The sequence below is a fragment of the Nannospalax galili genome, unplaced genomic scaffold (assembly GCF_000622305.1).
Source record: "Nannospalax galili isolate Female #2095 unplaced genomic scaffold, S.galili_v1.0 scaffold664, whole genome shotgun sequence".
In the NCBI taxonomy this organism is placed as follows: Eukaryota; Metazoa; Chordata; class Mammalia; order Rodentia; family Spalacidae; genus Nannospalax; species Nannospalax galili.
In genome coordinates this window covers 4,833,745-4,855,395 of record NW_008354274.1, presented here as the reverse complement: position 1 = coordinate 4,855,395, position 21,651 = coordinate 4,833,745, and the positions used below count along the sequence as shown (strand labels likewise).

At 48.7% G+C, this 21,651-nt stretch overlaps 1 protein-coding gene across 5 annotated transcripts in view; it reads left to right on the top strand.

The window, feature by feature from the left end:
• Positions 1-21,651, top strand: part of Sun1 (Sad1 and UNC84 domain containing 1) — a 56,467-nt gene that overhangs the window by 20,826 nt on the left and 13,990 nt on the right. For 2 of the 5 annotated variants that reach the window (XM_008851445.2, XM_029555148.1), the window contains 12 exons: positions 7,800-7,988; positions 10,061-10,245; positions 11,285-11,311; positions 11,412-11,591; positions 13,803-14,000; positions 14,898-14,963; positions 15,234-15,344; positions 17,165-17,263; positions 17,657-17,750; positions 18,811-18,869; positions 18,970-19,115; positions 19,544-19,783. In XM_008851445.2, the coding sequence (XP_008849667.1) occupies positions 7,800-7,988; positions 10,061-10,245; positions 11,285-11,311; positions 11,412-11,591; positions 13,803-14,000; positions 14,898-14,963; positions 15,234-15,344; positions 17,165-17,263; positions 17,657-17,750; positions 18,811-18,869; positions 18,970-19,115; positions 19,544-19,783 (1,594 nt within the window). The remainder of the gene's footprint in view (positions 1-7,799; positions 7,989-10,060; positions 10,246-11,284; positions 11,312-11,411; positions 11,592-13,802; positions 14,001-14,897; positions 14,964-15,233; positions 15,345-17,164; positions 17,264-17,656; positions 17,751-18,810; positions 18,870-18,969; positions 19,116-19,543; positions 19,784-21,651) is intronic. The other 3 variants (XM_029555147.1, XM_008851442.3, XM_008851444.3) reach the window with 3 other exon arrangements.

The window sequence follows — 21,651 nt, the reverse complement described above, 5'->3', positions numbered from 1 at the left end:
CAAAACCCTTTGTCTCTAGGGTGTTTATTATAGCATCTTTTAGGCCTTCTAGAGAGGAATCTTCATCTTGCCAGACCAAGAGGTCATCCATGTAATGATAAACATGTAGCCCCCTTTTTAAAAGGGGTGCTAGTGTATTTGTAACAGCCTCCTGACATATTGTAGGACTATTTGCCATACTCTGTGGCAGAACTTGTCATTCATATCGATTAGCTGGACCAGAATTGTTAATTTTTGGAACTGAGAAGGCAAAATGTTGGCAATCATTATTGTGTAAACGGATGGAGAAAAAGCAGTCTTTTATATCTAGGACCAACAGGGGAGTATTAAGGGGGATGGCAGAGGCCATGGGCAGGCCTCTTTGGGGTGATCCCCATATTTTTATGGTTTTGTTTATGGCTCTGAGGTCCTGTAACAGTCTCAATGCCCCTGTCTTTTTTTATTACAAAGACTGGGGTGTTCCATGGGCTCCTGGAGGGCCTAATGTGACCCAGCTGTAGCTGTTTTTTTTGCAAGTTGTTGTAAAATGAGTAATTTCTCCCTGGGTAATGGCCACTGTTCCACCCAGACTGGTTTTTTGTTGGTCTAGTCGAGGCAGGGAGTTTGGTAATCAACAGTGGCCCTTAGAATTGGGGGTTCTTTTGTTTTAGGGACCTCATCTGATCATTTATTTTAAGGCATTTCTCTTTAGACCCACTAGTAAGAACTACATTGAGGTCTTCCAAGATATCTCGTCTTATGAGGTTTGTGGCTATATCTGCAATCAGGGGTCTTAATTGTGTTAATCTCTCCATCAGGATCTTCCCATGTATAGAAATTTTTAGTGATGAATGGTTTTAAATCTTTTGTTCTGGCCGGGAGCCACCTTGAATTTTTAAGTGTTCTGTAGGGCTAGTTAATTTAAATTCTCACTTAACTGGTTTTAGCTGTGGTTTGAATGCCCTGGGGGGGGGACAGAATAACAAAACTGACTAGGGAAGTTTTACCTTAGAAGCTGATTTTAAGGCTTATGTGGAGATTTCTTAGAACTTTAGGGATTTTTTTCTAGCAGTGTTTAGATAGAAAAAGTGGGGTGAAGTGATGGTTCTCAAGGGAACGTGCCTGAAATTAAAATCTCAGGAGATTCCACTTGGTTCCCAGCACAGGCCTTCCCGCAAATTTAAGAGGCTGGCAGCCGTCTTAATGACTCTTAAGTGGCTGTTGCATCACCAGATTTTTATATTAGAAAGATATATAGATAGAGGTCTTTTGTCTACACCTTTGTAGGCAGTCGGTGTCCGTTAGGGGGTCAAAGAGACCTTCAGCTAACATCAGGGAGTAGCCCTGACCAGGAAGCCTCAGTTGTCTCTCTGTCCTTAGTGGTCCCACGCGAAGACTTTTAGATCGGAAATAAAAGGAGGAAATTAGAAGAGATTTTTGCTTCTCTCCTGGTGGGAGAGGTACTCACGAATCCTGCGTTTCCGAGGGTACCAGCTGCTGGCTGGCACAAGGTTCAGAGGCCCCACGTTGGGCACCAGATATGGGGGCGCAGGGATCTCGGGGTGCCAGCTGCTAGCGTGGCGCCAGTCTCCTGCGCGCACCTGGGAAGCAGCGGGTCCCGCGGCGTGTCTGCTCCACGTTGCTGGCGGGTCCCTGCTTCTCCGGTCTCCGTGGATAGCGCCCCCCGGGGAGGCTGGATTGTAGGCAGTAAGACACAAAACAGCTCAGTCAGTGGTACAGCCCCTTTATTCAGTGACTTAGCTCGACTCCAAATCTCAGTGATCCAGCTCCGATTAATTAGAAAAAACCAAGATATTTTATACTATGGGGGTAGTGGTAAAAGCCTTAGCTGATAGGTACTTTTAAGATGCCTCATTTACATAGGGCGGTGGGCTTCTATCAGACTATCAGACAGCACCTGATTAAAACCTGGTAGCTCCTGTGCCGGAGGGCATGTATCTTGTGATGGGCATTTCAAAAGTAAGTCAGGGAGGAGAGCAAAAGGTGCCCCGCTGAGAAAAAAGTCTCCCCAATCACGCCAAGCCAGCTTGTGGCTATCCAGACATGGGGAGACTGCTACCCTAAACAACAGGGGTCCCCAACACACATCTTAATTCTTAGCCGCCTCAGTGAACATACAGACATTAAGATGTCCTTCTCAGAAAATGTCGTGTGCTGTGAGAACTGGAGAGGCCAGTCAACCTGCACCAGCTCCAGCATGCAGTGACACTTGGCTCCCTCACCCCTCCACTGGCTGCTCCAGATACCGAGCCAAATCACTGGTGCTGCCACTAGTTCATACTCCAGTGTCCCAGACCCTTTAGCTTTTGTGTACAGTGAGTTTGCACATGATCCCAAACAGGGTCCTCACCCTGGATTTTAGTAACTTCTTTCTTGAATCTCCACCTGTATTTCCTTGTGAAGTATTGTTAGGACTGAAAGTTTGACACCACCCCCCCCATAGGTGTGTGGGAGTGTAGAGGTTTGGTGGAGGTAGGTATACGTGTGTGGAGATCAGAAGTCAATCTTGTGTCATCCACCTTGCTTTTAGGGTCAGGGTCTCTCACTCAACCTGGGGCTTGTTGATGAAGCTAGACTGACTGGCCACTGAGCCCCAGGGATCTGCCTGTCTCTCCAGCACTGAGATTACAGGCCCGTGTTACCCACAGGTGGCTTTTATGTAGTGCTGGGGATTGAACTCAGGTCTTCATGCTCACGCACTCCAAAACTTTACCAACTAGTCTCTGCCCACACACTATTGTGTATGTGGTTTTTGTTGTTGTTTGTTTGTTTGTTTCTTTGTTTTAGTTTTGGGGACAGTGTCTTCTTATAGCCTCAGCTGGCCTGGAACTCACTGTGTAGACCAGGCTGGCCTCTATATCACAGAGATCTGCCTGCTTCTGCCTCCTGAGTGCTGGGACCAAAGGTGTGCACTACCATGCCCGCCACTATTTGTGTTTTCTGAGACAGGATCTCACTATGTAGCTCTGGCTAACCTGGGACTTCATGATCCTTCTGCCTGCAGCTTCGTAGAGCTGAGGTTACAGGTGTGCACCTCCATACTGGCTCTATTTGATGGCTTCTCTACAGGCATGGCTCTGTGACCAGTGGTGTGATAGAGTGGTTTTCAGCCAGTCTGGAACAGACCTGTGGCTCCTCTTGTAGAGTTGAGGTATCCTGTGTTGTCACTCAACTTAACTCTTGTCAGCTCAGGCAGCTGCTCACAGGATCATGGCAGCTGTTGATGGTCTCTGCCTTCTCTCTGTGGTCAGAGATGGAGCCTCTCTTGGGAGCCCTCAAGGTCTGTTGCTAGGCGCTCTACCTGCAGTCTCTGGTCTCTACTCCTCCTTCTCTAGCAGGTGAGCCACCAACAGGGGACAAGGTGACTGCTATGAACCAGCCCCTGTATGCCTCCATGGTGTGGATAACCAAGAATGGTGGACTGGACACTGTCAGTGAGTCAGCTGCTGGAAGCCAGGGCCCAGAGGGAGCAGCTGGTCTCGTGTGGTGTGGTTAAATGTGTTTATTTACTTTGTCTTGGTTCCAGTCCTTTTCTGTGTTGTTAGGGCTGTGTCCATGTCCCCTCCCTTTCCCTCATGCTGCAGTAAGGAGCTAAGAGAGAATCTTAGGTGTGGAAGAAGTGACGAAGAAGGAAAGGTCCCTGGAGGCTGGGAGGGACTCACTGGAAGCACAGGGCAGGCGGCAGGAAGGGTGTGTGTCAGGCTTCCCTCCCTGAAGAGGTGGGAGGGCACAACACTACAGGGACATTAAACTGAACAACCAACCAGTCCCAAGGGGTGTGTGTGTCTGTAGCTGCCACTCAGGAGAATGGAATGTTATTCTGGGCTTATGGCTCATGGCCCTGGCAGAGCTGCAGCTGAAAGACCCTTGGCCAGGAGGGACCCCTGCTAACAGCCTGGAAAAGGTCACCTTACTTTCTGCTCTGCCCTGACCTGACCTTCACTGACAGGAGCCAGTCCCCTACCTCCAACCTCAGGAGGGCCATCTGCTGTGTTACAAGAACTGTTAGCCTCACCCACAGACACCCTCCCAGTTACACCTAGAACTGCATAGTCCAAATGTCTGGGTGCTCTGTGGCTGGTCGTGGTAGCCCACAGAACTAAGCTTCAGGAAGGGGAGAGGAGAGACTTGAAGTGGGGTTCCTGTGGATGGGCAGCTTTGAGGGCATCTGTGTTTTTTGGGGAGGTGGAAGCAGGGCCTTCCAGATGAGGGAAGGGAATAGGCATGTGAGTTGATCTCAAGGACAGTGTTAGGATGCTGGGACTGAGCAGGGAGCTGGGGTCCCTGCACTAAAGCCCCTCACGGAAGGGTCTGCAAGCAGGTAAGGAGGCTGCACACTGAGACAAGCTGCATTGTGAGCCAGTGTTGGGTGCGACTGGCAGGGTGACAGCCCTCCTGCCCTTCCTGGTGACACTGCCTGTGCTGATGGCAGCACTGGAAGCCAGCAGGGCTCACTGGACATGCTTGTGGCCCACTATTCAGATCTGCCTGATGCTGTACTTTTTCTCATTTCCACTTGTTTTCTTTTTGGGGTGGGGGTTGTTTTGTTTGAGACAGGGCCTCACTTTGTAGTCCTGGCTGGCCTAGATCTTAATATGTAGACCAGGCTGGCCTTGAACTCACAAAGATCCACCTGCCTTTGCCTCATGAGTGCTGGGATTCACCATCAGTCAGCCTGGAAATAACTGACATTTTTTTAAAGGCTATATATGTATGTGTGTATATATAAGTGTATGTCTATAATTCCAGCACTTGAGAAAGTCAGAGGCAGAAATACTGCAGACAGTTTGAGGCCAGCCTGGGCTACAAAGTGTGTTCAAGGGTCCATTAAAATGGCTTAGCAGGTAAAGGAGCTTGCCTCCAAGCCCAGTAACCTGAGTTTAGTCCCTGGACCCACATGGTGGAAGGAGAAAACCACCCCCCCCCCATAAATTTTTTAAGAAAGTGAGTTTTAGGATAGTGAGACTCTGGGAGAACCAAGCTGCTTGGAGTGGTGTGCAGGCTCCTTGTGCTTGGCTCTGGGTGCTCTCATCTGTGGAAGCCATGTTTGGGATGGAGGCTTGCAGCTTGGGCAGCATGGGGTAGCCTGTGACGTGCTGAACTGTAGGCCTGGCAGAACTGGGCATGTGTCAGATGAGCCGCTAAGACCCAAGAACCTGCCACATGAGGCCCTGTGTTCAGGGGTAGGGGGATGAGGACTGGAAATTGGGCTTACAGTAGCTGGTCTCCTCTCTTTCCCTTTCCTCTGGTCCCTCTCCCCCAAATAATGCTGTGTAGTATTGGGAGCTCACTACTACGCAGCACACAGAGAAAGTACCTTTGTAGCCACAGTTAGAAAGGTGAGAAGAAAGCCTTCTAGATGTTTTCTGTGCTCATGTGTATCTGTATTACAGAGAATCTGGTTTCTTTTAGTTGGTTTTCTTTTTGTTTTTTTGGTCTTTTTGAGACAGGGTCTCCTTGTAGCCCCAGCTTGCCTGGAACTCACTCACTATGTAGACTAGGCTGGCCTTGAAGTCACAGAGGTCTGCTTGCCTCTGCCTCCTGCTGGGACTAAAGGCCTGTGCCACCACGCCCGGCTCTCTTTTTGAGACAGGGTCTCCTTGTAGCCCCAGCTGTCCTGAAACTCACTATGTAGACCAGGCTGGCCTTGAACTCACAGAGATCCACCTGCCTCTGCCTCCCCAGTGCTGGGATTAAAGGCGTGGGCTACCACGCCCGGCTCTTTTAGTTGGTTTTAACAGTGTCAGACTTTGTGTCACTGGGATGAAATACTTGGCAAAAGCACTGAAGGCCTGGCTTTGACTCACCATTTCAGAGCTCAGGCCATGGTCCTTGGTCTGATCCTGGGCTGTGGGGTATATGATGGAGCAGAACTGCTCACCTCACGATGGAGGAGGGGTAGAGAGAGGTGAAAGGACTGGGGATCAGGTATGACCATCAAAGGCAGAGCCCCAAGTGACCACTTCATCCAGGCCCACCTGCTAATATTCTTACAAGGCTCCGAAACAGTGCCCTAGCCTAGGACCTGTGCTCAACACAGTCTCTGGGGGACGTTTCACATCTAAACTATAATAAACAATGTCAGTAGGGCAGTTTTGTTTTCATTTGGAAGTAGTTCTAAAATGCTATCATGTAAAATTCATAACACAAATAAATGCATTCTTTTTTGTTGTTGTTGTTTTGATCTTTTTGAGACAGGGTCTCCCTTGTAGCCCCAGCTGGCCTGGAACTCACTATGTAGACCAGGCTGGCCTCAAACTCACAGAGATCCTCCTGCCTCTGCCTCCCGAGTGCTGGGATTAAAGGTGTGTGACACCATGCCTGGCACAAATGTATTCTTCTGCAGCCAGTGTTGTCATGCTGATTCCCAGGTCCCTGGCCAGGCCTTATCCCCATCATAAGCTGGTTCCATGTCTTCATGATCATGTTATCAGGATGCCAGATATCTCACCTGATAAGATACTACCTCATTCAGATTTTAAAAATAATTCTATTTTTGTTTATGAGGGTTTTGCCTGCATGTAAATTCACCTATGCATGCAGTACCCATGGAAGCCAAAAGAGGGTGTCAGATCCCCTAGAACTGGAACTGAACTCAGGTCCTCTGCAAGAACAGCCACTGCTCTCAACTGATGAGCCGTCTCACCCAGCCCCACTTTGCCAAGATTTATGTGAGAACCTCGATGCTCCCAAGCCCCACGTTAGCAGGGCAGGTAGCTGGGCAGCCACTAGCCCACTCCCAGCTACACAGCATCTCTTATCAGAACAGTGCCCCACCCAAGGTGCCCATCACTCCCCCAGCCTGCTTTATGTCTCCTTTCATGTCCTCAGGAGGTGCCCAACTGGCTCCTCTCTCCTCACTTTTTTCCCTTCTCCCAGGGTGCTTTGCATTCAATTGTTGTGACCCTTTGTGCAGCTTCCTTCCCAGGATGACTAGGTAATTTGTTTCTTGGTGAGAGGGATGCTGTTAGTAGACCCAAACACAGTCTCACTTGTCAAGGTACCTGTATGGCTCCCCAGGAACCCAGAGTGAGTGACCAGACAATGGTTTTTGACTGGGACAAACGTGATACTACACAGAACGTTGTATCTTTCCATCCATTTCGTTGATTTGACAGCTGTGAAGAAGCTGGCCTTCTCCCCCTGCCTTGCCTACTTACCCTCCTTATACTCACCTGCCCAGGGATGGCACTGCCCACAGTGGACTATGCCCTCCAGCATCCATTACCAATTAGGAAAATGCTCCACAGACATGCGACAGGCTAGTTAGATTGAGGAAATTCTTCAGCTGAGGCTTCTTCCTCTTCCAGGTATTTCTAGCTAGTGTCAAGTTGCCACAAAGTAACCAGCACAGGGCTTGCAGTCTTGTAGCTTCAGTAAGAGACAAGTGCCCTGCAAGGTTCTGAGCATGGCTCTGCATTTTCTTCTTGAGGACATACTGGCTATTCAGTTCCGGTTCCGCAGGGTTACTGTTATGTTTAGCTGTGACATGGGGCCTGGTGTCCAATGTGTGCTCTGATATTGTTATGGTAATGTTGCTGACACATGTTCCTATAGCTGAGATTCTTTCAGCCTGAGCCTGTGCTTGCTCACCTGTGGTCTGCAGGTAGAGTCAGGATGGCCAGGGTGCATGCTGCAGTTACTTGACTGTGCTACCTGCTTTTGCTGTGCAGAAAAGTTGTCAAACAGCAACAGCCTTATACAGCGCTCATGGCAAATGGTGCCTCCAGTGCACTGCTGTGGAGGTCTCCACTTGGAACTGCTACCTTCATTTATCTCCAGTCCATTTTCTCCTCCAGTTCTAGTTACTCGTCTGATGCTCTGGACTTTGAGGCTGAGCACAAGTTGGATCCTGTGTTTGATTCCCCGAGGATGTCCCGCCGTAGTTTGCGTCTGATTGCAACAACATACAGCAGTGGGGACAGCCAGGCTGTAGACACCCATGTCTGCACCAGCAGGGCCTCCCCCACCAGGGAGAGAGCCTCTAGGTGAGCACTGTGTGGCCTGTCTTCACAGAGCCTCAAACCTGCCTTTCCCTCTGGAATTGTGTGAGAGAGAGAGAGAGAGAGAGAGAGAGAGAGAGAGTGTGTGTGTGTGTGTGTGTGTACACACATACATCAATGGCTCTCATTATCTAAATATTTTATCTATTTCTTATTATGGCTTTTTTCTAGGAACTTTCTTTCAAACTCCCAACCCGCCACTCAGCAAAACAGCTGGTTCAGGAAGCTCAGATCTCAGTGATTTGTCTTACTGCCTTTAATTCGCTTCTCTTTCCTGCCCATCAGTCTTCAAGGCCTGCTTCATCTCTCTGAAATCTTATTAACAGTGTGTGTGTGTGTGTGTGTGTGTGTGTGTGTGTGTGTGTGTACACACATACATGCACAGATTTTATCCTCTGAAGCTAACTGAACTCATTCTGGAGTATACAAGGTGTCTGGTATCGACCTTCAGAGTAGAGCTGGTATACTAAAGTGCTTGAAATAGTGACATGGGTGGGCTTCACATGGTCACAGGCAGAAGCCACCTCATCCTGGGCTAAAGCTGAGTTACAGTGGCTTGCTGCATGTGGAGGGGGGCAGGGTCTTGCTGGACTGGCAGCTGCATTGTGATCTGTCATCAGTGATTTAGGCCTGTCTGAGACACATGTGAGCTGCGCACATACACAGGCACAGTTTGACTGTCTAGTACATATGGTGTATGCACCTTTCATGTTCCTTCACCACTGTAGCAAGCAGGATAGAAGTGCCCTGCCCCTTCCCAGAACAACCTAGAACAGTCCCCCCTTCCATGATCTGTGCTTTTCTGAGACACTGAATAGAAGTGACGCTCTCAGTTCCTTTTATTACTGCGACTGTGCTACCTGCTTTTGCTGTACAGGAAAGTTGTCGAACAGTAACAGCCTCATACAGCGCCCATGGCAGATGTGCTGGGAGGACACTGGAACTGCAGTGCCTGTCCACACTGAGTGGGACCCTACAGTACTGCTCTGCAGCCAGCCACCTAAAATGTTAGGTCTTCCCCTTCAGGGGCTAGTCAGCTCATGGCAGCTGAGAGCCAGTGACTCCACACGAAGCTTGCTGTTAGGCCACCCAGGGTCCTTCGCCTGGGAAGAGGTGACCAGGGTGACAACTGCACCCGTCTGTTAGTGCTGGCTTTTACCACTAAATCCCTGGAGGAGGCGACTCTGGTGCTAGGTGCTCCTTGTGTGTGGTCAGAGCAAGCGCAGAGGTCCTTCTGTTCACTGCCGACCCTTGCTGTGCCCATGACTCCACCTTTACTAGACTGTGAAGCAGCAGGGCACTTGTGTGTGTTTGTTTGGAAAGGGCGATGGGCTTAGGTTTATAATTCCTAACAGTTCACTACTTTTAAGTCATTTTTATTTGCTAGTTATTTTAAGTCTGAGCCATTTTTGGGTTATTGGGCCCAAGATCGTCTGAAATTATTTTGTTTTCTAGTTTTAGAGCGAAGTGAGTTTGTTTTTTTAAATATTTATTTATTTATTTTTGGTCTTTTTGAGACAGGGTTTCCCTGTAGCCCCAGCTGTCCTGGAACTCACTATATGGACCAGGCTGGCCTTGAACTCACAGAGATCTGCCTGTCTCTGCCTCCCGAGTGCTGGGATTAAAGGCATGTGCCACCACGCCCAGCAATTTTATTTTTATTTTATGTGTATAAGTGTATTTCCCGGATGTATGTAAGTGCACTCATGTCATGCAGTACCCATGGAGGGCAGAAGAGAGCATCAGGTCCCTGGAACTGGAGTTACAGACAATTGTTAGCTGCCATGTGGGTGATGAGATTTGAACCCAGGTCTTCTGCAAGAACAGCTAGTGTTCTTAACTGCTGAGCCATCTCTCCAGCCTTATGAAGCTAGTTCTTGACTTCAGCTTACAAATTCCTTTTTTAAATTGGTAGATGTTTAGATTATAGCAGAAAAGGCATAAGAAATTGGTTTGTCTTAAAATGCTGTGTATTCTCAGCCAAAAGTTTTGTGTTGGTAAAATCTAATCTTTCTGAGGCAAGTCTACAAACTTGTTTCTTACCTCTTTCTTCTTAGGACAGTGAAACAGCACAGAGCTTCAAGCAAGCCGGCTTTTAGCATCAACCACCTGTCGGGGAAGGGCACGTCCTCTAGCACCAGCCATGGTACCTCCTGCAGCCTGAGGAGTGCCACGGCATTGAGGCCTCCGGTGCTGAATGAGTCTCTGATTCGTGAGCAGACCAAAGTAGACCACTTCTGGGGTTAGTCACCAAAAACCCAGTTAGCACATGGAAAGGGGAGGGGCTGTTTCTGAGGTTGTTCTAGGAGAGGGCAGGGGCTGGTCCAGAGCTGATTTCACCAGTGCAGTTGGCTCTCTCCAGGCTGCAGCCAGAGCACTTCCATTTGCTAAGCTTGGGCAGCTTGCCAGGTGTGAGTATTGCTTACTGCAGTGTGAAAGATTGAGCAGCCCATAATCTCACAGCCATTCTAAAGTGCCTTGCTTTTGTGGGACACTTAAGTGCTGTGTAAATTCACCAGTGTGTTCTAGAAAACACTAAATATAGCCAGGGTATTTCTGAATCATTAATAAGCACTCACTACAAGCTGGGTATGGTGGCACACTCCTATAATCTCAGGACTGAGGATGCTGAGGCAGGAGGACCAGGAGCTCAAGGCCAGTCTGAGCTGTGTAGTAAGTTCAAAACCAGCCTGAGTTCCCTGAGAACCTATCTCAAAAAAACAAGCACAAAAAGGGTAAATAACTTGCTGTGAATTAATCATCACTGGAAGGCAAGGAGGCTGTACCCTGACTGAGACTGTTGTACTCCCTGCGCCCTGAGGGGACATGGTCCATATCACCTTGTCTGAGCACACAGACAAGGGTGACAAAGCTACCTGCTGAGTTCAGCTTATGTTCTGGCTGTTCTGCTGGGATCTAAGAGCCAGCTTAGTTCCAGAAATCTCCATTGCTTGACTTGAGACACCTCTACTTTGCTTAGCCACAGAGCAGTCACAGGTCCAAGACCTGCATGTTGTGACGCCTAGAGGCACTGCGTGGCTGGCCGGGCACAGGAGTGGCCTGACTGCTGATTCTCCTGTTGCTGCCCACGTGCTTGTCCTGTCAGTTGAGTGCTGCAGTGCAGCACTTTCCCCATACTGCCACCTTGGGATGACGGGAGGTGTCTGTGACTGGGATGATCCCCAATAGTGCTACAGTGTAGTGCTGGCCTGTCACCTGGCACAGCTGTACTGTTTGGGTGGCTTTGTTCTGTTCCACAGTGTAACGTGTATGTGTTTCAGGTCTTGATGATGACAGCGACCTTAAAGGTAATTACTTCCATCCTTGGCACACTTTTCAGACCAGAAGCTGTGGTTAGGTAATCTGCAGATAGTGAAATAGGTTTCATTTACTTTTTGAAAACCTCAGGTGGAAATAAAGGCACCACTCAGGGGAATGGTGACCTGGCAGGAGAGTTGGCCGCCAGCAACGGGTACACCTGTCGCGACTGCAGCATGCTGTCAGCACGGACTGACGCACTTACAGCCCACTCTGCCATCCATGGGCCCACCTCAAGGGTTTACTCCAGAGACAGGAACCCAAAACCACGTAAGTCTCCATCCTCAAAAGTTGGAAAAAGCCTTTCCCAGCACTTCCTTTCTTGTAAATACAATTGTAGGGCCAGGGATGTGGTTCATGGTAGACTGCTTGTCCAGCTCGTGCCAGGCCCTGGGTTCCATCCCCAGCACCAGAAGAAGCCACCCTTGACCACAGGTCTCAGTGTCTATACTGTTTCCAGTACAGACTTGAGTCTAAAGGAGTATATACAACTTAGCTGTCCTAGTCCTTTAAAGCCTACAGTTCTGTACTTAGTATTTTTGTACCTAGAAGTAGTTCAAATTAAGTAAATTTGGACTTTAAGTGAGCCAAAGAAATTTCCTGCTTCTGTGGTTTCCAACTCAGTGCTTCTCTGTATCACCTTAGTGCAGCACAGGTGCCTGGGGGGCTGTAGGAAGCAGCTTCCCCTGAGAGTCCGTGCTAGTAAGATAGCACTGTGACTACTCACTATGTAGTTCTAGGATGGGATGGGCACTCTGGGATGGCAACCTAGAGCCTGGCATCAAGATGGCAGCACCAGTGGACAAGGCTGAGGTAGCCAGCCTCCTGACTCCACTCGCCTAAACATGGTGGCTCAGGGGGCAGATTGGGCTGAACTGCCAGAGCTTCCTCCTGGGCCATGTCAAGAGCAGCCATAGACCCCCTTTCCAAGTTCCAGGCATGACTGATGTCCTAGGATGTGAAGCACAGGCTTGGGCCTTTGCTGCTATGAATGTTGCCCCTCCCTCTGTACACTGCCATGGGGTCCAGGTCCTGCCACATCTGGAGGTAATGGAAGGCTGGGGGCAGGCATACTCTGCCCATCCACTGCACCCTGGCTGTACCTGGCCAGGTACTCCACCAACAGTTTTTATTTTTATTTTATTTTATTTTTTTGTATTTTTATTTTTTTTTGGTCTTTTTGAGACAGTGTCTCCCTGTAGCCCCAGCTGGCCTAGAACTTACTATGTAGAGCAGACTGGCCTCGAATTCACAGAGATCTGCCTGCCTCTGCCTCCAAGTGCTGGGATTAAAGACGTGCACCACTATGCCTGGCTCCACCAACAGTTTTTAAATGAAGGACAAACACAACGCTGAGATCAGGCCTCACTGTTCTGGGTGCAGTTATTGCCGGCCTGTTCTTGTGGCCAGGGCTTCTGGTTTTCTCTACTGTGGTGTTGTCAGGGCTGTGAGCATTAATGTCACAGAGTAGAAAGGGGGAGAGGGCTGAGTCAGCCACACTGCCTTTCTCCATCACAGGATAGAGGGGCAAACTTTTATGCTTGTGCACCACCTAAGCATCTTCTCCAGTGTGCTTGCTGTGTGCACATGTGTAGACATGCTGGGAGCAGGACTTTTGTTCATGACGGCCCTTTCACTTTAACAAATATCCTTCCAGGTGCCTTTGTTAAAGGCTGGCCTCCTTACAGCCATCTATGACTGATCAGGTTCCTTTCAGTCTCCTCTTATTTTGTGGTACTGGGGATTGAACCCAGGACCTTGCACGTACCAAATATGTGCTTTGCCACCCACCACACCCTCACACTCCTTTACATTCTCGCCAGCTCTCCACAGTTTTCTTTTACTCAAGTCTTGCCCATGTGACAGAAGATGGAGTTCAGTGTTTGTCTAGAATATTGCTGGGCATTCCTCAGTAGAACCTCTGTGGTTCCTGCCCTCCAGGAAAGTTCCTGCTGGCAGGGTGCCAGGGAGCAACTTGGCCTTGGGGCTAACTGCCCCTGATTTTTGTTTCTTCAGTTTACCATTCCAGTTGGAAACTCTGTTTATCTGGACTCGAAGTCAGTGGGAAATGTATTGCTTGGGCTTGTGTTCCCAGCACCCACTGAGGTGTGTCAGGATACATAGCACACACCCACTCCATGTCACATAGCTATAAATGCTACAAGATCATGGCTTGTAGCATTTCACTCCACATGCTTAGTTAACAAGAAAAACCCTTGGGAGCTGAGCCACTGTGGGCACCAGCTGAGGTTGGGGGGCCCTCTGTGCCGTGGCCGGTGTTCTGGAGCCTCAGGCTTCTATGCATCCTCTTCATCTTGGCTTGACTCACTGGTGGAATGGCCTTCCCAGGTGGTCTCTTCCCAGGTGCCTAATTTTAAAGTTTTGCAGTTGGCTCTTCTCAAAAGTGAAACTTTGGTCGTTTGGCTTGTTGGGTGAAAATGTCTGTGTCAGAAATAATGAGTGTTCATGGTTTTCCACCAGGCGGTGTGGCTTTCTACGGGGATAGGATTTGGTGGCTGGCCAAGTCCACTTCATCGTCCTTTTCATCATTCTTAGTTCAACTTTTTCAAGTGGTTTTAATGAAGCTCAGTTATGAATCAGAAACTTACAAATTGAAAAGCTATGAGTCAAAAGATTATGAGTCAAAAAGCTATACCATAAAGAGCCATGAATCAAAAGGTACATCATTTTCCTCCCCTCCACCAAGCACTGCTTCTGAGGTGGGAAAGGCCTTTTGCTTCCAGTGCTCTGCGCTCATCTTGTGGTTATCCACGCTGCTGTCTAATGGCTGCTTTCTGTGGGTCTTCCTGGGGGAGCTTGTCAAGTGTTGCTGTGGGCCTGTGTGCAGTTCAGTTTCCTGAAAGTTGATCAGAATTTAAACGTTTTAAAAATTCATTATTGTGTATATGGTGTGGGGGTGCATGTGGAGGGCTGAGGACAACTTTGTGGAGTTGGTTCTCTCTTTCACCTTTATGTGGATTCTGAGGATTGAACTCAGGTCATTCAGGTTTGAGTGACAAGCCATCTCACCAGCCCAAATTTATAACATTTTCAATGTTTTGTCTTAAATAAAAAGTTTAAGTCTTTGGGAACTGGGGAGAGATGACTCAACAGTTAAGGCACATACTGCTTTTGCAGTAGACTTGAGTTTGGTTCCCAGCACCCATGTCAGGTGGCTCATAGCTGCCAGTAACTTCAGCTCCAGGAGATTTGATGTCCTCTTCTGGCCTCCATGGGCACTGTGTACACACCCATAATTAAAAGTCTTTTTTTAGAAAGTTGATAAACTCAACCTTTGACTTTTGGTTATTAACCCTTTAAAGCAGAACCAGAATGCACTTTAGAGTAACGTGGTCTCAGAAACCTCTTAGGCAAGGCAGAATTCACATTTGATTACTAGTGTATATTAGCAAGGTGGAGCTTTTGGATCTCCCTTGTCACCTGTGCTCACTATGCCATGGGTGCCTCAGCCTCTCTTGACACATTGGGGAGTGGTCTCTGGCCATACTAGCTTTGCAGGCTTCCTGTCCTCCAGCTGGCTGTGAACTCCCTAAGCCTCTTCTGCATGTGTTGCAGCCCATCTCGGTCACTGTGGGAGGATGACTGCCGGAGAGCTTTCCAGAGTGGACGGGGAATCCCTGTGTGAGTACGGTTTCTCTTCCATGGTGGCGCTGGTCTTGAAGAGCCCAGGCCCTATTCTAATACTGGGTCGCCAACCATAGAGAATGCACAGCCCTCTGGACCTCATGACCTCCCTGGGCAGCACAGCTTCTCCTACCCCTCAGTACTGGAGGCCGATCACCAGCAGACTACCCTGCTGTGGTGTTGGGGTGATGGTGTTTTGTGCAGCATACTGATTGGTGAGGTTTGTGAATTAACCTGTCACTCCACTCCTTGTCACCACACCCACAGGCGATGACTGTAAGGGGAAGAAGTACCTTGAGATACACACAGCCACCCACTCGCATCTGTCCCGGCCACACAGGGCAGCAGGGGCCGTGGGGCGCCTCTGCACCTACACAGGTTGTGCCTTGTACCTTGTTCTTTTGTTCAATCATATGGCAAGTGCTGCTGTGCTTGTTTGGTTTGTGTTTGTGATGCCAGGGTCATAAAGCACCATAGAAAGCAACAGATCAGCAGTGGTTTAAAATACAGAGAGTCAGCTGGGTGCAGCCTGTGATGCCAGCACTTGAGAGACTGAGGCAGAAAGATTGCAAATTCAAGGCCAGCCTAGGCTACATGGTGAGACACTGTCTCAAACAACAACAATAATTACAAACACAGAATCTCTAGGGAAACTACTTTGTAAATTTATTATGAATTAAAGGTATGACAAGCTTGGGGCTTGTTGCCACTTGTGTTAGTGTGTGTTCCTGCAGCCACTGCTTGGCCCCATGGAGTGCTCATGAGTGACTACTGTCCAGATCATGCCTGTAACTTTGCTGGCACCTAGAAAGTCAGCTGGTTTTTGTATGTTTTTTAAGCAGAGTTTCAAAAATGCTTTAGTTGGATGTGTGGTGCATGTACTTGGTAGGCAGACGCTACCACAAGTTGGTAGCAGGAGGCAGGAGGATCACCACAAGTTTGTGGCCAGCCTGCTATACATAGAGAGTTCCAGGCCAGCCTATCTAGTGAGACCCTGTCTCAGAAGACCCCCACCCCCACCCCATCCCAAATTGTCTCATAGCTATAATAAGATAAAGCAACTCTCCACTTAAAATCTTAAGCTGGGCCTGGAGAGATGGCTTAGCAGTTAAGAGCACTGACTGCTCTTGCAGAGGGCCCAAGTTTGGGTCCCAACACTCATAAGGTGGCTAACAACCATCCATAGCTCCAGTTCCAGGGGTTTCAACACCCTCTTCTGACCTTTGTGGGCATTGCATGGCATGGGCACACTTACATGCAAGAAATAACTCATACACATAAAATAAAATAATAAAATATTAGCATCTTAAGCTATACTTCCTTGAATATTTGCTGTGTTGAAAGGGCTTACCATTTTCAGGGGTGGACATGCAGATATCAAAGTCATATAAAGATATAGCTTCCAGCAATTGCTATTGAAAAAAATGGAACAAAGTTGTGAAAAACCATTTGGTTGGGCATGGCAGTGTGCACCTGCAATCACTAGTCACTTGGGAGACAGAGATGGGAGGATGAAAGTTTGAGGCCATCCTGGGCAACATAAAGAGACCTTGATTTCAAAAACAGTGGAGGTGGGAAAAGAGAGGGAGGGGCAGGGAGAGAGGGGAGGTTTCTGCTTTATATGATGGGTGGTGTTGGGTGCCCATTCACTGTGATTCTTGTCCAGGGGTACTACAGAATTTCAGTCATCTTAAACTACATTATCTTTGCCTGCATGTATGAGCACTTTCAAAACCTCTTATTGGAGGTGGTGAAGAGAGGTGACTGTATTTTTATCTCCTAAGAATGTGTGGTGATGCTGAGTATGGTGGCACCCGTTTTTAATCCCAGCACTCAGGAGGCAGAGACAGGCAGATCTCAGTGAGTTCAAGGTCAGCCTGGTCTACATAGTGTATTCCAGGCCAGCTGGGACTCCAAAAAAAAAAAAGTATGGTGATTCATGCCTAAATATCAGCACTGGAAGGCTGAGGCAGGAAGTCAGAAATTCATCATCCTTGGCTGCATAGTGAGTTTGAGGACAGTCTTGGATACACAAGCAAAACAAAAACCACAGAACCTGAGGACAGTAGGACTTCCCCAGGTGAACCACTGAGTGTCTTTCTTCTGACTTGGCACAAGGAGGGAGTTGGAGCAGCACATACTGGCAGGCCTTGCTCACCTTCTGACAGTGCCTTCTGCCCATGTCTTCTCTGCTGCAGGTGACCTCTTGGTTCGAGCGCTGCACAGGACTGGAGCTGCTGGGTGGCGTGTGGCCGAGGCGCTGTGGTCAGTGCTCTGGCTGGCCGTCACTGCTCCAGGTGATTATGTGGCTCAGTGTTGGGGCCTCATGAAACTTGGCAGCTACACCTGCAATAAGCAATGTGCAGGACCCATCTTAGGCCCCATGTGACTTGCCTGCTTTCTGTTATCCGCTAACACTATAGGCTCCCTGTGCATGATGTCCCGTTTGTCCTGTGTTGGGTGTGAGACTCCAGGCACAAACTGCAGGGCCGTGGCACTTCCCCTGTCTTGTCTGTGCATTAGCTTTGCTCACTGTTCTCCTACCAAGATGACTAGTGTCCCTGACTCCATCTTTGCACACTGCAGTTAAACCTGCTGTGACTCCCCATGGCAGGCCAGCCTTCCCAGAAACATTCCCCGGGGAAGGCAGCTCCATAAGCGCTTCCTCAGAATGTTCTTTTCTCTCACAGGAAAGGCAGCCTCTGGATCCTTCTGGTGGCTAGGCAGTGGATGGTACCAATTTGTTACTTTGATTTCTTGGCTGAATGTGTTTCTCCTTACCAGGTAAGAACCATGTCAGGGCTGGAGAGATGGCTTAGCAGTTAAGAGCACTGACTGTTCTTGCAGAGAACCCAAGTTCGATTCCCAACACCCACATGGCAGCGAACAACCATCCATAACTCCAGTTTCAGGGCATCCCACACCACCTTCTGACCTCTGCTGATGTTGCATGACATGGGCGCACTTACACACATGCAGGCAATATACTCATACACATAAAATTAAAAAAATAGTAATAAAAAGGAAGAAGCCGGGCGTGGTGGTGCAGGCCTTTAATCCCAGCACTTGGGAGGCAGTGAGTTCAAGGTTAGCCTGGTCTGCATAGTGAGTTCCAGGACAGCTGGGGCTACAGAGAGACCCTGCCTCAAAAAAAAGGGAAGAAAACCATGTCAGTATTGAATCCCATGTCAGCTTGGGGTTCTCAGTTCGTCATGAGGTTCCCGTGTCAGTGTGGGGCTCTTGTGTCAGCATGGGGTTTCCATGTCAGCATGGGGTTCTCATGTTGGTATGGGATCCCATGTTGGTATTGGATCCTGCATCAGTGTGGGATTATAAATAGCCAGTCTGTTCCAGTTACAGGCTGCTTTATAACAGTTCAGCTTACATTTGCAGTGTCTATATCAATACTTCATTTTATATTTTACATTGTGCCTTCATATTCTTGTTTAACTTTTCAAACTGAGATGGGAAAGGCAGGTGCTGTTGCTAAGCACACTAGACTTGTGTAGGGGCACCTAGCTGGAGCCAGAGGGCCTGGGCAGGCCTGGAGCCCAGATCCTCTGCTCGCGTCCTCATGCAGCTCCATGGGCACCAGCTCACCACTAGGGTGGCCCTGGGTATAGGGCCTCAGGGCCCTGGATCCTTTGCTGTGGCACAGCATAGTGCCTCACACAAGTGGCCAGTATGGTGTATAGGAAGGGCCTCTTGTGGGTGTGGGCTTTTAGATCAAATTATAGCTGGTTGTAGTATGTGCAGGGTTGTTTCTTGTAAAGTTGTCAGGAGGGAGAGTGGAAAGGTGAGCTCCTCTGTCTTTCTGAATTAAGGGTTTGCATTTCTATCCCAGGTGCCTTCGGAATATTTGCAAGTTTTTTGTCTTGCTCCTCCCATTCCTACTTTTACTAGGTAAGATGTGGTGTGGTGGCCTTGATGGCAATGTGGCAATGGTGTCTGAATTCTTCAGGGTGCCCTGCAGGGTGTGCACACATCTCCCTTCCTTTTTCAGGTGCCATTCTCTCCCTGTGGGGCCAGGGTGATTTCCTTTCACTCCTGCCTGTCCTGAACTGGACTGCTGTGCACTCAGCAGAGAGGGTAGACGATCCTGAGGGCGTGTTCCGAGCTGGCCCTTCTACCCCAAGCCCACCTCTGCAGGTAACCAGTGTGAGAGGCTTCAGTGGCACCACAAGTGCACGCTGCTCAGTGCTTTCCATGCTGCTTCTGAATGGGCGATTCAGTCTTGGGCCCTGTTTTAGGGAAAAAAAATTGTCTCCCTGTAGCCCTAACTGGCGTGGAACCCTCTTTGCCAACTAAGTTGGCTTCAATCTCACAGAGATCTGCACTACCACATCTACTCCTAGAAAATGTTTTTAAATATCAAAAAAGCAAGTTTTAGCTCCAGGTATTCTGAAATAGCTCAAAGAATGCATGTCACCCTTCAGGTTTTTCAATGAATAGCATTCTTCACTTTGTTTACATAAGCCAGAGGCACTCACAGCTTTGCATCTCACTGGTGTCTACCTGCAATCAGTCCTGCAAGAGTATCTCTCTGTTCTGACTGTGGCCTCTTGGTTCCATCCCAGATTAACTATGGGGCTTCCCAGTGGCTTCAGGAGAGTGGCATGGGACAGCAGGTGGCCTCTTTGAGTGCACAGTGTCACAACCATGGCGAGAAGCTCCAGGAACTGACAATCCTGCTTCAGAAGTTGCAGATACGGGTGGACCAGGTGGATGATGGCAGGGAAGGGCTGTCACTGTGGGTCAAGGATGTGGTTGGACAGCACCTCCAGGACATGGGCGCCACAGGGCCACCAGACGCTAAGGTAAGGCCCGGAAGTTCTGTGGTGTCTTGTTCTGCATGTTGTCCCAGCCCACATGGTGCCATTTACCAGTGCACTTCTGTCACTGTGACAAAGCCCCAATGGAAAACAAGAGACAGAGAGAGGAAGGGCTCGGACAGGAAGCAGAAAGACTAGGGAACGGGGCAAGACATACCCTTGAGAGACATCCCCAGTGTTCTACCTCCTCCCAAGAGTTACCACCACCTCCCCACAGTGCCAGCAGATCATCTGGCTATCTATGGATAGCCCTATTGGTTGAGTCAGAGCCATCCTGATCCCATTACCTCAATTGATCCACCAGCTGAGGAGCAGACCATGAACACAGAAGCCTTTAAAAAAATTTTAAATAAAATGGTGTTGCCAGGCTTGGTGGTGCACGCCTTTAATCCCTGTGCTCTGGAGGCAGAGGCAGGCGGATGTCTGTGAGCTCGAGGCCAGCCTGGTCTATATAGTGAGTTCTTTTTGGTCTTTTTGAGACAGGGTCTCCCTGTAGTCCCAGCTGACCTGGACCTCGCTATGTAGACCAGGCTAGCCTTGAACTCACAGAGATCCGCCTGCCTCTGCCTCCCGAGTGCTGCGATTAAAGGCATGTGCCACCATGCCCAACCTAACAGAAAAAATTGCTATTTTTATTTGATGTTTATGAATGTCTTGGCTTGCATATGTGTAAGTGCACTCATGTTGTACAGAGTCCACAGAGATCAGAAGAGGGTGTCAGGTCCCCTGGAACTATCCTTAGGGATGGTTCTTAAGCTGCTTTGTGGGTGTCAGGAACCAAACTCAGGTTCTCTGCAAGAGCTTAAAGGAAACTTACTATGTAGACCAGGTTGGCCTTGAACTCACAGACATCCGCCTGCCTCTTCCTTGCAAGTGCTGGGACTACAGGTATGTGCCACCACGCCTGGCTTGATTTTCTTAAATATTTAAAAATAATCTTTGATTTTAAAAGCTAATCAACCCCCCATATCTATGGTATATATAACCCATAGCCATGGTATTTTTAAAAATTTATTATTTTTCTTTTATGTGTATGCGTGTATTGCCTGCATGTACGTAAGTGCACCTGTGCTGTGCACTGCCCACGGAGGTCAGAAGAGGCTGTTGGATCCCCTAGGACTGGAGTTAGGGACAGTTGTTAGCTGCCATGTGGGTGCTGAGATTTGAATTTGGATCTTCTGTAAGAGGTCTTAACTGCTGAGCCATCTCTCCAGCCCCCAGCCAGTGTTGTTAATCGCTGAGCCATCTCTCCGGTCCGCCACAGAAGCCTTTTGAGGGGGCATTTTTTTTATCCAAACTATTACACAAATGGAATAAAAAGATTTTTTTCTTTTTGTATGATGTTGGGGATGGTTCACAGGACCTGTGCAAGTGTTCCGCTTAGCCCCAGTCCAACCATGGGAAGCTATCTTGTCTACACTCCACTCAGCTTACTTGAGGCTTTTGTTTATTGTCAGCCTCACTGAGCCCAGGAAAGCTGAGCTAGAATTAACGGTCCTGTCTCAGCCTCCTGAGGGTGGGGATGACAAGCCTGGGCCACCATGCCTGCAGTAGTCGCCTTCTGAATTAATGACCTGATTACGTGATGGGGCTCAACCTGAACAGCTGTTCTGATGGGTTCCTGCCGGTGAGGATGGACGTGCTGTGGCTTTCATATGGGTTGGAACTGATGGGAAACTAGTGTGTGGGTCTTTACCCTTTGGGCTTTACTTTAAAGCTATAAAGACCACGTTGCCCAATAGGTCTTTGAATGTGAATGGCTTGATTCCTATACAGTGTCACTAACAAGCTTTGTGTGATTTCTCTTGGGCTTGAGGCCTCCATCTAGAGAGGAGACAGTTAAGGGGCGGCAC